Raw genomic sequence first — 12,466 nt, forward strand, 5'->3', positions numbered from 1 at the left:
GGAAGGCAAAAGTACTGGACAGGCATCACGTTTCTGTATTAATCTCCAAAAAGAGAAAGCCTGCCTGAGTCTGGGGAGGGAGAAAGTGTTGGTGAGCCTGTCAGTCCTTGTACTGCTGTTCAACTCCTCAAAAGCTTGAGTCTGGATGCTTTGTGGGAAATGCTTGTCTCGGAGCAGTTTTCTCTGCCTTACGTGCATGGAGCTGATCTTGCCAATTAGGTACTTGGAAGGCTTTCGTCCTCATGGCATCTGAGCACCTCGTGTTGTGTAGGAAGCTCTCCACATGCAAATACGCCCCAATGCTGTCGTTCTTTCAAATTGAGGAGTCTTGAATCTGCTGATGGGTATGAAATCCCACACCATCTGTTGGCCTCAGGAAAGCTGTCTGGTGGCTTTCTGTCACACATCTCTTCTTCCCCTCATCTCCTGCCCCTGGCTTACCCTCACGTTGCCTCGAGCATCCCTAGTTGCTGTTTTGCAGGTGTGCCTGACAAATCTGAAAGCAAATCTGATTTTTTTTTTTGTTTGTTTTTTTTGTTATGCTGCTGGGAAGGCTTATGCTGAGTTTTCTTAGTGGGGCACATTATCTTTTCTGCCGAAGTCATGTTTATCAGCTATCATGTTGTGAGAGAAAAGCTCTGTCTTGGGGCGTAATTGTATTGGGAAGTGTCTGGAACTCACACCTTGCTGAAAAAACAGGGCTGTAAAAACTAATCCCATGTTTTGAGAGATTGATGCCAAGCAACTTTTCATTGTATGAATGATGTTGGTTTTTTATACACACGATGAAGTAAAATTAGACTCCGGAAGGGCAATGCGGTTGGCCAAAGTGCCATCTCTCCCTCAAGAGCCTGCAGTGGGTGTTCCTCACCGTTGTCCTCTGATTTGGCTTTGATGTGCCAATTTTCAGCTGATGAATAATTGTCGGTGCTGATAACTCAAGGAGTCAAGTGCAGCATGGCAGTGCTCTGTGAATGGTATATTTGGGCTCTGCAGTGTGGGATATCTGATTTATGACTTCATTTCAGTCAGTAAACTTGTCAATTAGCTGCATTTGAAAAGTGATTTTGATTAGTGCAATCAGTAAACACAAAGTCTCATCTTTGATTGCTACGCTGATTAGATAAATTGTTACTTGAGGAGCTGCTAGAGAAGGCAGTTTATTTGGCCTTATAGCTCTAGCAAATGCCTAAGTTTTGAAGACTAAAGCGAATACTAATTGCCATTTCTTCTCTGGTTTTGTACCTTTTTGAAGTGCAATTCCCTTAAAGATTGTGTCCCATCAGAGCCATACAAATGAATAAAAAGAAGGTGGCTTTAAATGTTTTGATGATGATTTCATTAAACTCTTTTCATAAGCTCTTCCCTCAGGCTGCAGAAATGTGGTTACAGCAGGAGCTCTGGGTCCTTTCTTTTTTCTCTGGAAAGAAAGTGATTAAATAGGATGCATAGTTTTTTAACTAACCCTTAAGCAGGGGTCTGTGTTAAATGTGTTAAAATGTGAAGTTCTGACCAGGGAGGGTCAAAGAGGGAGAGAGGATTCTATTAGTCTGTATAATTCTCCAGATACTTGGGGCTCTTGCCTAATTCAGCCTGTACAGAGGAGAAGGGCACGGAAAGGATTTTTTGACTGAGAGTAGTGGTACTCTTACTATTTTGATTTATTTTTTTTTTAAAGCAATTTCATCTCTACTTTTTTTTAAGGGTCAGTTTAATGTTGTACCTTAATTGCTCATTTCCTCTAAAGCTGGTGAAGGCAGCATTACAGGCCTGGGTTTTCTTGTGTTGCGCTGATCTTGTATTCAAAAGTGAACCCAGTGTGACTGAAGAAGCATCATGTCAGCACAGCCTGTCAGAGTCCTTGTCATTCTGAGGCTGATGAGCGTAAGAATCCCACCTTACCCACCTGTAGCCCTTGGGATGCTTTAGACCTGTCTGATCCCAGTGTACATGAAATAGGCAATGTTAGGAGAGGGACACAGGCTTTTCTTCCACGTTGGTTGTGTTAGGTGTGGGTTCGGGGGTTGGGGTTTTTTTGTTGGGTTGTTTTTTTTTTTTCCCCTCCTTGTCTTTCCTTCTAAATTATTGTGAAGTTTGAGTGTGCTTGAATATCAGCAGTTTAGCCGGGCGCTCCTGTCCCTTCGCAACATGTCCATTAGACAACTTCTGGAACCAGCTGCTGAAAATTAGGTCACGCTTAAACACCATTGAAAATAATCGGGGGTGTTACTGAAACTATCTTTTGATGGGTGCACAATCCGTGTGTTGTGGACTGACCAGGCAGCTATTGATTAGCTGTGTCTTTTATCCTGTCTACTGACTGGTTTGTTTGGAAGAACAACAACCGTTTAATTGCACACCCTGTTAAAGTAAAGTTGTTGCTGCTGTTAAGTCTTTGTGAAGACTTAATTTGGGTAGAAGAAACAATTGAGAAGTGGGTGGTCCTCTTCACTGCAGTTTCTTAGAACTGCCGGGCTAGATCTCTGGCCAAGTTTTTACCCAAAAAGTTTAACTCGGTCCAGTTATGTTATCTGAGAGATTGTTTGGTAGATTTTTATTATTACATTGATATTGTCCAGGTTAATTAATATATATATTGTTACTGTCCTCAAATATATCCTTTTAAAAACATATATATGGAATGAAGCGGAACTATTCACTTTATTACATACCCCACTCATTCTTTTAGTCAGATTTATAGAGTAGTAGCCCAATCGGAGGGAAACTTGCATATATTTTGACTATGAAGTATCTGTGGCTTGCAGACATGGCATGTTATGATGCTGGCACAGTGGTGTGCGTAGGTATCTGTATTTTTAGCTCCAGTGCCGCGAAGGGTGTACTCACAAGAAGTGTAAACATTAAATGAAGTCTTTGGTTGATATGGTAACAGACAGGGGTCTGCATTATTAAAAAGTCGAGAAGACATGTGCAGACATGCTGTGGAGCATCCAAGCGCTAACCAAGGCTAGTTCTACCAATTAAAATTCATTCTTCTTACAATTTGAAGCTTATTGGACCTATTTTTAAAAGTTGCCTTTTATTAACAAATACTGAGCTTGCCACTGCTGGACATAAGGGCTCTAGCAAAATTGGCAAGAGCAACCAACGACTCGGTGAGATGCCTTCGGTAGCTTACCTGTTCTGAGCTTTTCCATTTGACAACTTAGAGCAAGTTCTCGGGCACGTGGAAGAGTAAGAGGGGCACGGTTCTTCGAGTACACTTGCTCTTTCTTATTTTAACATTTTTGTCTTACCCTTCAGATCTCAGACCCCAGGATTCTTGGCGAGGTCCTACGCCCTTGTTTCAACAGACACCACAGAGGTAAGGCGGGAGGGACTGCCACTTGTAAAATGTGCTGGCTTCTGCCAGGCTTCACAACTGTTTTTCTCCTCCTCTTTGTTTTGAACTTTGTTGCTTAAATTTGTTGAGATCGCCCTATGTGGCAGATTTGGGTTGGGTTTTTTTAAGTTAATTAACGCCCATGATTTATTTATATTTTGTGGGTGCACTGTGTGGTGTTCGTCCTTTAAAATGCTTGAGTGCTTTGTATTAAAAAAAAAAGGCAAAACCACTTTCCATTAAAACTCAGACTTCAAAATTAACTTTACTGTTGGTGCTTTGGTACTGTTCTTGGTTCTTTGGCCTTTATCTTATTGAAGCTTTTGAGATACTACGAAATTGAACACAGAGAGCTTAAAACTGCATTAGATTTTGGACAGGCTAAACAAATTTCTTTTTAGGAGGGCTGTGGAGCTTAATGAGGCATAACTAATGGTGTTCCACTTTTATCATTTCTGTGCTGCGACCGCAGCATTAGTACAGACCAGCCATTGATTCTTGCTACAAACCTCTTGAAGTCCTAATCAGCTTCTTTGGTCCAAGTTTTTCAGGCCTGACAAGCCTATTGTAGGGCAGTGTCACTGTAGGTCAGTAGTTATTAGTTGCCACTGAAAACAGTTTCTTTAACTACTTAAGGCTGAACTGAATTAAATGCAGAAGGGACTCAGGGAAGGATTATGGAATCTGCAGCCCAATAAGTGCCATCGAATAGAAGGAATGTGACCTGGTTTGATAATAAGGGATGTTTAATGCGCGTTCCTTCCCCGATAGGTTGTATGGCCTTAAGGCGGATGGACTCTATAAACTCCAGTCTACCTGTGAAAGCTATGAATAATTACATTTGTTTGTATGTACAGAGGAATGCAAGGTCTTCAAAGTTTCTGCTCTGAGGCACAACTCTTTCTTTTTTTTTTTTCCTCCTAGTTTTATTTGCTAGTGTTAACCCCTGAAAATAAGAGCTTGGGGAGCATTTATTGAGCTCTCTGCAATCACGCTTTCCATGGCAACCATTATGATTCCCATTGGCATAAGTCCAGCTCCCTTGTCCTGTGCCACATCTATGTGGAATATTGCATTATAAAAGAATCTCACTTTATGAACTTTAATATTACTTTGTGTATGGGAGTTGCTGTTCCCACACTTAATTAAACCCCACTTCTATACTACCATTTTGTGAAATACTGCAGTGGGTCTGGAACTCATTGCTATTTTTATACTTTTGTCATTTTACCAGACTGTTGACTTCTGCAAAGTGGAAGAGTTTATCGATTCGCATACAAATAGCTTCTTTCAGCCAGAAATTGTCTTTGTTTCTCACTCAAAATACATGTTTTTATTGCAATTGTCTTAGTGGACTGTCTCTCCAGTCAAAATCCTGTCCTTGGGTGCTTAGTTTGTGTGAATATTTGTAGAGGTGTCTGCATGTTGCCCAGATACTTCAGAGTGGTTTTGCAGACAGGTGATGTTCAGGATTCTGACCTGGCCAGCTCCAAAACTTGAGGAAACCACTGTCCCCTGAGGTGACTTTCAGTTGAAGATGTATCATCCTTCACCTCAAAGAGAAGCTTTAGAGAAGCTCGGAGAAGCTATTGTAGCTCTTGCGTGACAACAGTGTGGTTTTGACGTTTTCCATCCCAGATAGTGCTTTATGATACCTCTGGTGGTTTGTGAAGATGACTCATTTGCAGCTTCAGTGATGAGGATAAGTCATGTTGCTGTGTTCTTGGAAGGTGCTCCGTTTGGGGAAACAAATCAGTGTCCTTATGGTTTCCTGTACCACTGCCCCTGAGGCTGTCCTTGCTTGCAGCACTTCTTGCATCTGGATTTCTTCATAGTTCAGATGATGTGCCCTGCACAAGGCTTCTGACTCTTCAAATTTAGTGATGAAATTAAATCCATGGCAAGTAAAATAAAACAATGAGATTCCGTGCTCTTGCCTTCAGTGACCTTCAGGTGATCTGATATGTTTCAGCTGTTATTTCTATGTACGCACACATCTACATAAGTATAAATACATATATTTGCTACCTCCTTTCCTGGCTGATGGAAATTCGTAATCGATTCAGGTAACATTGTGCATTCCTAGATAAAACCTCTGACACTAAAGCTAAAACCACACGGGTCAGTATTGCTTCTTTGCTTTTGTACATGTATTGCGTGTACGTGTATTGCACTTTTTGCTTTCAGTATGTGTATTGCACATATGCATGTACTGCACATTTGTCAGGTAAGACCCCTACTTTTGTAATTGGTAATTGAATCATTTCATTTCTGGAGATGGTGGGAGTTTCTTTTTGCCTTTCTGAAATCCAGGCAGGTCTTTGTCTGACCAGGTGGAGCAGCTGTCTTGCAGGTCTTGGTGTGAAACCAAAAAGCAATTTTCATCCAAAAGCAGAAAGCCTTCACTTCCGAAGTGACTGTTTTCATTCATTTTAATCTTACGTTCAGCTGCCTTGATTCCAGCTTTGCCTCTGTTCTAGCTGCTGTAATGTATGTTTAAAAGTTCTTCTCCTCCCTCGGTCGTGCAAGTTGTACCTCCTCCCTGAGCTACACGCATTTTTGAGAGGATGCTACTCTGCCAGCTTGCTCTTAAACAGGGGTTGGAATAGATTAAGTGTCTCAACTCTCCAGTGTTTAGTCCTTCACAGTGACAGGTTGTACTGAAAAGACATAACTCCTCTGAATCCTCTAAGGAATTGTAACCTTGCCGGTGTTCAGCTTTAAAGACTATATCATGACCATATCATTTTTCCAAATATTTTTAAACAAACAGTGATTTGGTACATTACACTTGTTGCTTTAGAATCGTTATGTTAGAATAGGTACTTGAAGGCGATTAAAACATTTCTTGCTGTTAGTAATCTCGGGTGGCAAACTGAGTTATAATGGATGTTGAATTTGCGTTCCCATATAAACTGTACAGCAAATGTCAGTCAGTCCGTGCCAATTAGTGCTTATGTTGCTAGGTCACCATGGTCAATTGAAAACGGCATCAATAGAACTTGAAAAGGTTTCTTCCCGATCAGACCTTCTGACATATTGAGCAGAATAATGGATGGGAAAAAGCAGCCAAGGCCCCTACCCTAGATTCAGAATACTCGCTGTAAGAATTCATTTGCAACCTGCAATTAACTAGAAAGAATGGACTCCCAGAAAGAGTCTGGACATTTAGAAAAGAAAGCCTCATTCTCCTGTATCGCACATGTTTACTCTCTGGATGGTGTGTTACGTTCAGCTAACTTGGGGATATCGGAGGCTTTTAATCTACGTGCAAGATCCGGGCGGGTGTATCGTCGGCACATTTTGCCCCTCGGATAAAAGGTGAACAGAATCCTTCCAGGGAACATGGAAGAAAAAAAAATCTCTGATTTGTAAAACTAGATTTGCCACTTGTGGTCGTACTCAGTTCTGTAGCTTTCAGCCGTGAGGAGGGAAGAGTAAGCAAGCGTGGCCTTTTGCTTGGAGAGTCTTGGAAGATATCCCTCAACCCCCCATTTATCTCTGCTGACTTGGCTGCCAGCAGTAGCTGGATGTGGGCCGATGTTTAACCCTGAGACAAATAGAAATTTGGATTTTGTGGTGCAAAGTGCTCTCTGAGAGCTTGGTTCACCCTGCGGTGTGTTTCTTCTTTATGCAGGACTGCCGGGGCCTCTTCTCTCCACGCCTGGAACCGCATGCTGCAATCCCAAAACCAGTATCCACCTGGTCAATTCCAGGGGCTGGGCGGGCCCATGAGTTACCCTCAGAGACCGGAAGATCGCATGGACAGGGGAAGACAGGTATGAGGACCTTGCCCTTGTTTTGCACCTTTTTCTTTTTCTTTTTCTTTTTTTTTTCCCCCCTCCTCCTGAGCAAGGCTTCCTTCCCGTGTGGCGGTGGAGAAGGGGATGCAGCGTAGGCAGGTGTTCCTCAGCCCCCTCTGTGTGTACCCCTGGCCAAAGGTCCATGCCACCACCCTGCCACCACCATTTCTAAAAAAAATAAATAAATCTTATAATCTATTAAAAATAGAACAGATGTGCGACTGAATCACACACGCTTCTTGCAGCCTGAGAAAATATATAATCTGTTTCAACCAGTCATCCTCTTCTGTGAGGAAATTCATCAGCCACACGTTTTGGGGTGTAGAAGGGTTTCTCCCTGGCATGTTTAAAGTAGAGATTCTTCTAGCTTCATTAGTTTTTTTCCCCTCAAATGTTTATTGGCTATCTTCTTAGCTGAAACGCTACTTATATGCAAATATGAGGCTCTAATAGCTAGAGGAATAAAGATGTTTGACACGTGGAAATAGCTTTGTGTGCTTAAATGAATACAGGCGAACGTGATAGGAGTACCTCATCCAAAATTACAGGTGACTTTGTCATTGGTTTATGAAAATGCCACAGAATGAAAATGCCTCTTGAAAGCAGCAGGTGATTTTGCCTATGAGATTCTTTTTTTTTTTTTTTTTTTTTTTTTTCTTTTATTTTCCCCTTAAAAACTTAATCTTCTTGGATTTTTTTTTTTTTTTTTTTTTTTTTGCATATATGTTCCCAGTAAAAACATAATCTGCCTGGACTGTTGACCTAGTAATTGGAGTATTTCCAGTGCTATATACTAGTTTAATACAGACATCAGGAATTTATTTTCAACTTTCTGTTGCTGGCAAGTCAAAACTATTACTCAGCTGCGGGAAGGCTACTGACCAGTGGTGAGGGAAGAGTGCTGGGCAGCATTTCCCAGCCCTTTAGGTGAAAACTAAAGCACAAACTGTTCTGAAATTTCCCTTCTGTTGGGACCCGGGTTGATCTCTCTCTTAAATGTGCTCAAGACAAGTCATTTTTTAGCGCAGGCTCTGAGGGGTTTTTTTGCTTCTTCCCAGTCTGCCCACCTCTCTGGTGCATAGTGCAGCACCAGCAGAGTCCAGCTTGGGGTTTGATTTCTGGGGCTGTTTCTCTCGTGTTGGCAGCATCCAAGGCAATGTGACAATGACTTCATAACACCCCAATTTCCTCTGCTTATCCGCCAGGGCATGTGGGTGCAGTCCACTTAAATTGTTAACATTGTGAAGCATGCATCGAAGTTGTCTAAATGGAGCTTTTTAAAATTTATTTATTTTTTTTATCCCTTCTCTGATTCAGTGTCCACTTTATGGTTGGGAGGCTCAAGGTACCTTCCACGACTGCTTCTGCACCACGCTGGCCTTACAGCCTAAAATAAAAACCACATACCGTCAGGCCAAATTTGTAAGAGAAGAGCCTTTGGCCTTTGCCAGGGAAGGTTTTTGCAGAGAGCTGGGACCGGAGCCTGGCAGAAACAGACCGTGAGCTGCTCGAGCCTCTCTGGGCATTGTCCGTGGGCTGCGGGATTACACGGCGCTGCTGAAAAGATCTGGAGGCAGTGAGAAGCCTGCCCGCCCCAGCACTCCTGCCTCCTCAGCTTCCTCGTTAGGGGTGCTGAGATTTCCTGCACCCCCCTCCCCGACTCCTGAAGCAGTTTTTAGCACTTTTGAGACCAGAGTAGGAGTTGTCCTTAGCTTACTCAGTTGGTGTTGCAGCAAGAAAAAAAGAGAGGCAAGCATACTGTGGTGCACTTCTGCTCCTGGTGTAGTAGGAGACCTTACCAGTACAGAAACTGTTCCAGGACTGGATTTTTTTAAGTTATTAGCAAAACTAGACAGTTGTCAGTTATTGGACTTAATGGGGAAACAGAAGGGCTCGAGTCCTGGCTGTGCTACCCATCTAGTCCCCAGTGTTAGGGGTTTTTTAAGTATATTTCAGATTTTGGGTGAGGTGTATCGATAGGATGAGTTTTCAGAAATCTTTCATGTGATCTCCTGCGGGTTTTACCCAAACCACTGTAGACAAAGGAATAAATGCATAATTGCCCTAGTCCATAGCAGGGACTGCTGTGATAATGTGGAAAAAAAAGTAGTCGAGGGTTTTGACGCTGGTGGAGTCTGGGTGATACTTAATTAGGGCTGGATAATAGATAGTTGAAAAAAGAAAAAGTCTGTCTGCTATGCCATACCTCGCTCTACCCTTCATCCTGGGTAGCATAGGTGGATAGATTAGCTGAAGGAAGGAGTGATGAGGCAAATTCCCAGCCTGGAATCTTGGTGCCTGACAGCTGCAGCTGGAATGGTGGAGGCAAGCAGGAATTATCTCGTGGGCTCAGGGCAAGCAGCCCCTGCTCTCTCAGGTTTGGGAAGCTGCCTGGGACAAATCTTGCAGCTCAAGTGAATTTGCTTCCTTAAAAAAAAAAATCCCTTTTTGTGATTGTGCTGCTTTCCAAATTTTTTTTTTAACTCCTTTTACATTTGTTGCCCTTTTTCTTTAATATATATTTTTTGTTATTTTTTTAAAGGAACTTTCAGATGTTATTTCCTCAGGGCTGACAGCACTGGAGTAAAATTAGAAGCTACCTTAAAGGGTTTAGGGTGCCAACTCAATAATTGAATCCGCCTGTAAATTTCAAAGCTTTAAAGCCTTGAAAAGGGATTCAAGTGGAAGCGGTGACACATAGCAGCATAAATAATTATCTTTGGTCCCTTTCACCTCTGAATTCTTCTTTTACAGCATTTAGAACATGGTCTGAAGAGGTTAATAAACGCACTGCTGCAGAGCGCTTACAAAATTAATGCAGCTGCCATGGATAGGGGTTGCTCTGAGGTGTAGTGGATGTTGTCAGTGTCTTCCAGAATAAACTTGAGGGTGCTCTGCACAGGATTGGACTTTTTATTTCAGTCTGTAGTCACCCACAGGCATGTGTCTGGATAAACGCCTTGTGCAGCTCTTGCAAGACCTCTTAAATTGTAACCATGTGGGTTTTCCAAGGGATGTAGCCAACTTGTTTCCTTTTTTGTGTGGTTGTTTTTTTTTTTAATTGGTTGCAATCAATGCTGAAAACAAACATACAACCTTTCCTGATGGTGGAAATGGTGTGTTCTGCCCCTCTCCTTCCGAGCCCTCTAACACCAGGGTGTAACAGGCATGTTTCTCCTCAGAAAAACACTTTTTGTGGCTGGGCAGACACTGCAGGATTTTAGAAAGATGGATTTATCCTTCAGAGAAATGAAAGGAAGCCCCTCTGCCCCTGCCCACTAAAAAAAACCCCGCGAGTAAGAAACAAAGCCCAGTAGCTTGTGTTACTGCATCACATTTAATTAGTGTTCCAGTCTCTGCAATATGTGCTTTGAAATAATTTGAGGTGTTTCAAGGGGACTTTTGAAGAATTTTTCTGCCCTGTTTTTCACAGGATCATTGTACAGAATGCCTCATCTCAATTTAAATACAGAAATAAATGTTAATTTGAAATGATTTGAGCATCTTCCATCTGTTGTTTAAAATGAACAAGCGCTAAAAAACGCTGCTTTCCTCACAACTTACAGTATTTTAATTTTTTTTTTGTCTTGGAATACTTCTCTGTAAAAATGGTAAAGCAAGGCACTCACAACATTGCTTACACCTCGAACAAAAAGCTGATAGTCGAGGAAATAATTTTCTCCTATAAAAAAAACCAAACACCCCTCCTAATCCTGCTGTAACACAGACGTGAGGGGCTTGGCTGCCCTGCGAGAATCCTCGCTCTGCGGAACACAGAGAGGAGCAATTCTGTAGGAATTTTGACCAGTTTATTTCCAACGGGGAAGTGCCGGCACTGCCTGGACCCCTCGCTGGCGGCTAAAACTTGCCTTTCCCCAAGAGAGGCGTCAGCCTCAGCTGGGAGGAACCTTCCTCCCTCATTGTTCCGCTTTCGGTGGCGCCTGGAGCTCCCCTGGCTTGTTTACTCGTGATGTTAATCCAAAAAATAAACCACTTGCTTTTGTTTGTTTGTAGGCGTACGGCCCTGGGAGACCCTACCCGCTGCCACCTCCCTCAGGAAGATACAGCTGGAATTAGAAAACGTCGCGGTTTTGTTCTTTTATTATTAGGGGGATAGGGGAAAAAAGGTAGAATCCTGAAGCAACATCTCTGTAGTTTTTAAACCACGATGATTGTTTTAAACATGCACATTTCTTACTGATCTGATTTTTTTAATAATTTTTTTTTTTGGAGCGGGAGGAAAGCTACGTCGCTTGGAAATAGCGAACTCGAGTTGCTGATTTATTGGATGGGGTGTGGGAGTGCTGTTTTGTCTGTGTCATGCCTGCTGCTCTGAACTCCAGGCATCCTCTGCTTCAAGAGCCTGAAAACAGACACGGAGTTTTTAAAGAATGCCCAGAAATGGGATTTTAGTAACTCTTGCGGGAGGCAGGGTGGGCAGCCCACGGAGCACCGCGTTTCAAAGAAGGATGTATGCCTGGCAGTATTCCTCGTCAGCTGCTTCCTTGGATTTCTCACAGAAGAGGAGGATTTCTTCGGACTTGGAAGTGAAAACATTTCAACTTTTTACAACTTGTGCCTGTGCTTGACTTTGTACCGTAAAGGAGCACGGAAGGTGTACTTGTCTGTTTTGATATGTAATATAAATAGCTGCGGAGTGTGGAGTTTCCATCCGTTTTACTCTTTCCTAGGGATTTTTTTTCGGTGTGAGTGTACGAAATCAGTAAATATTTTTATTTGCTTTATAAAAGTGGCTTTTAAATTCTAAGCAGTGTCAAGTAGTTTATCTCCAACCCCCCTCCAAGAATGTGTTTCTATCTTTTTATCTGTACCTGTGAGCACATGCTTGTGGCAATTTCTTGGAAAATAATCCCACGCAGCCTCTATGGTAGCTTTTAAAGTCTTTGTTTAATCAAAAAAAAAACCACCCAAAACCAAGACCATCCAGTTAAAACGAGTAGCTAATGTAATATCTTTCCCCTTACTGCTACTATCACCTTTCCCTTGTGCCACGCTTGGACTTTTCCATGAAATACATCATCTGTGTCAGTGAACTCCGGAGCTTTGCCGCTACTTGGTTGATCCCACAAGTAGTTTTTCAGCCCCTTCCTTCTAGGGACTGGTTGTTAATCACCAACGACAAGATTAAAAAAAAGTACAACTAAAGACCAATGTAACCTTGGGAGGAAGAAATCACAAAACTGGATTCATTATTTTCAAGTGATTTAGGGTGGAGCAGAATCCTTTATTGTGATGTGAAGAGTTGCGGTCCTGCCCAAAGCTGCCAAAAGCCACCTTCTTCTGCATTGGAAAATATTTA

At 42.3% G+C, this 12,466-nt stretch overlaps 1 protein-coding gene across 1 annotated transcript in view; it reads left to right on the forward strand.

The window, feature by feature from the left end:
* The window catches only part of XRN2 (5'-3' exoribonuclease 2), a 34,792-nt gene extending 23,569 nt beyond the window's left edge, over window positions 1–11,223 (forward strand). The window contains exons 28-30 of the mRNA XM_009866824.1: window positions 3,265–3,325; window positions 6,981–7,122; window positions 11,161–11,223. Coding sequence (XP_009865126.1) covers window positions 3,265–3,325; window positions 6,981–7,122; window positions 11,161–11,223 — 266 coding nt within the window. The remainder of the gene's footprint in view (window positions 1–3,264; window positions 3,326–6,980; window positions 7,123–11,160) is intronic.
* Window positions 11,224–12,466: the final 1,243 nt, after the last annotated feature.

This window comes from Apaloderma vittatum, unplaced genomic scaffold (assembly GCF_000703405.1).
Source record: "Apaloderma vittatum isolate BGI_N311 unplaced genomic scaffold, ASM70340v1 scaffold27673, whole genome shotgun sequence".
NCBI lineage: Eukaryota > Metazoa > Chordata > Aves > Trogoniformes > Trogonidae > Apaloderma > Apaloderma vittatum.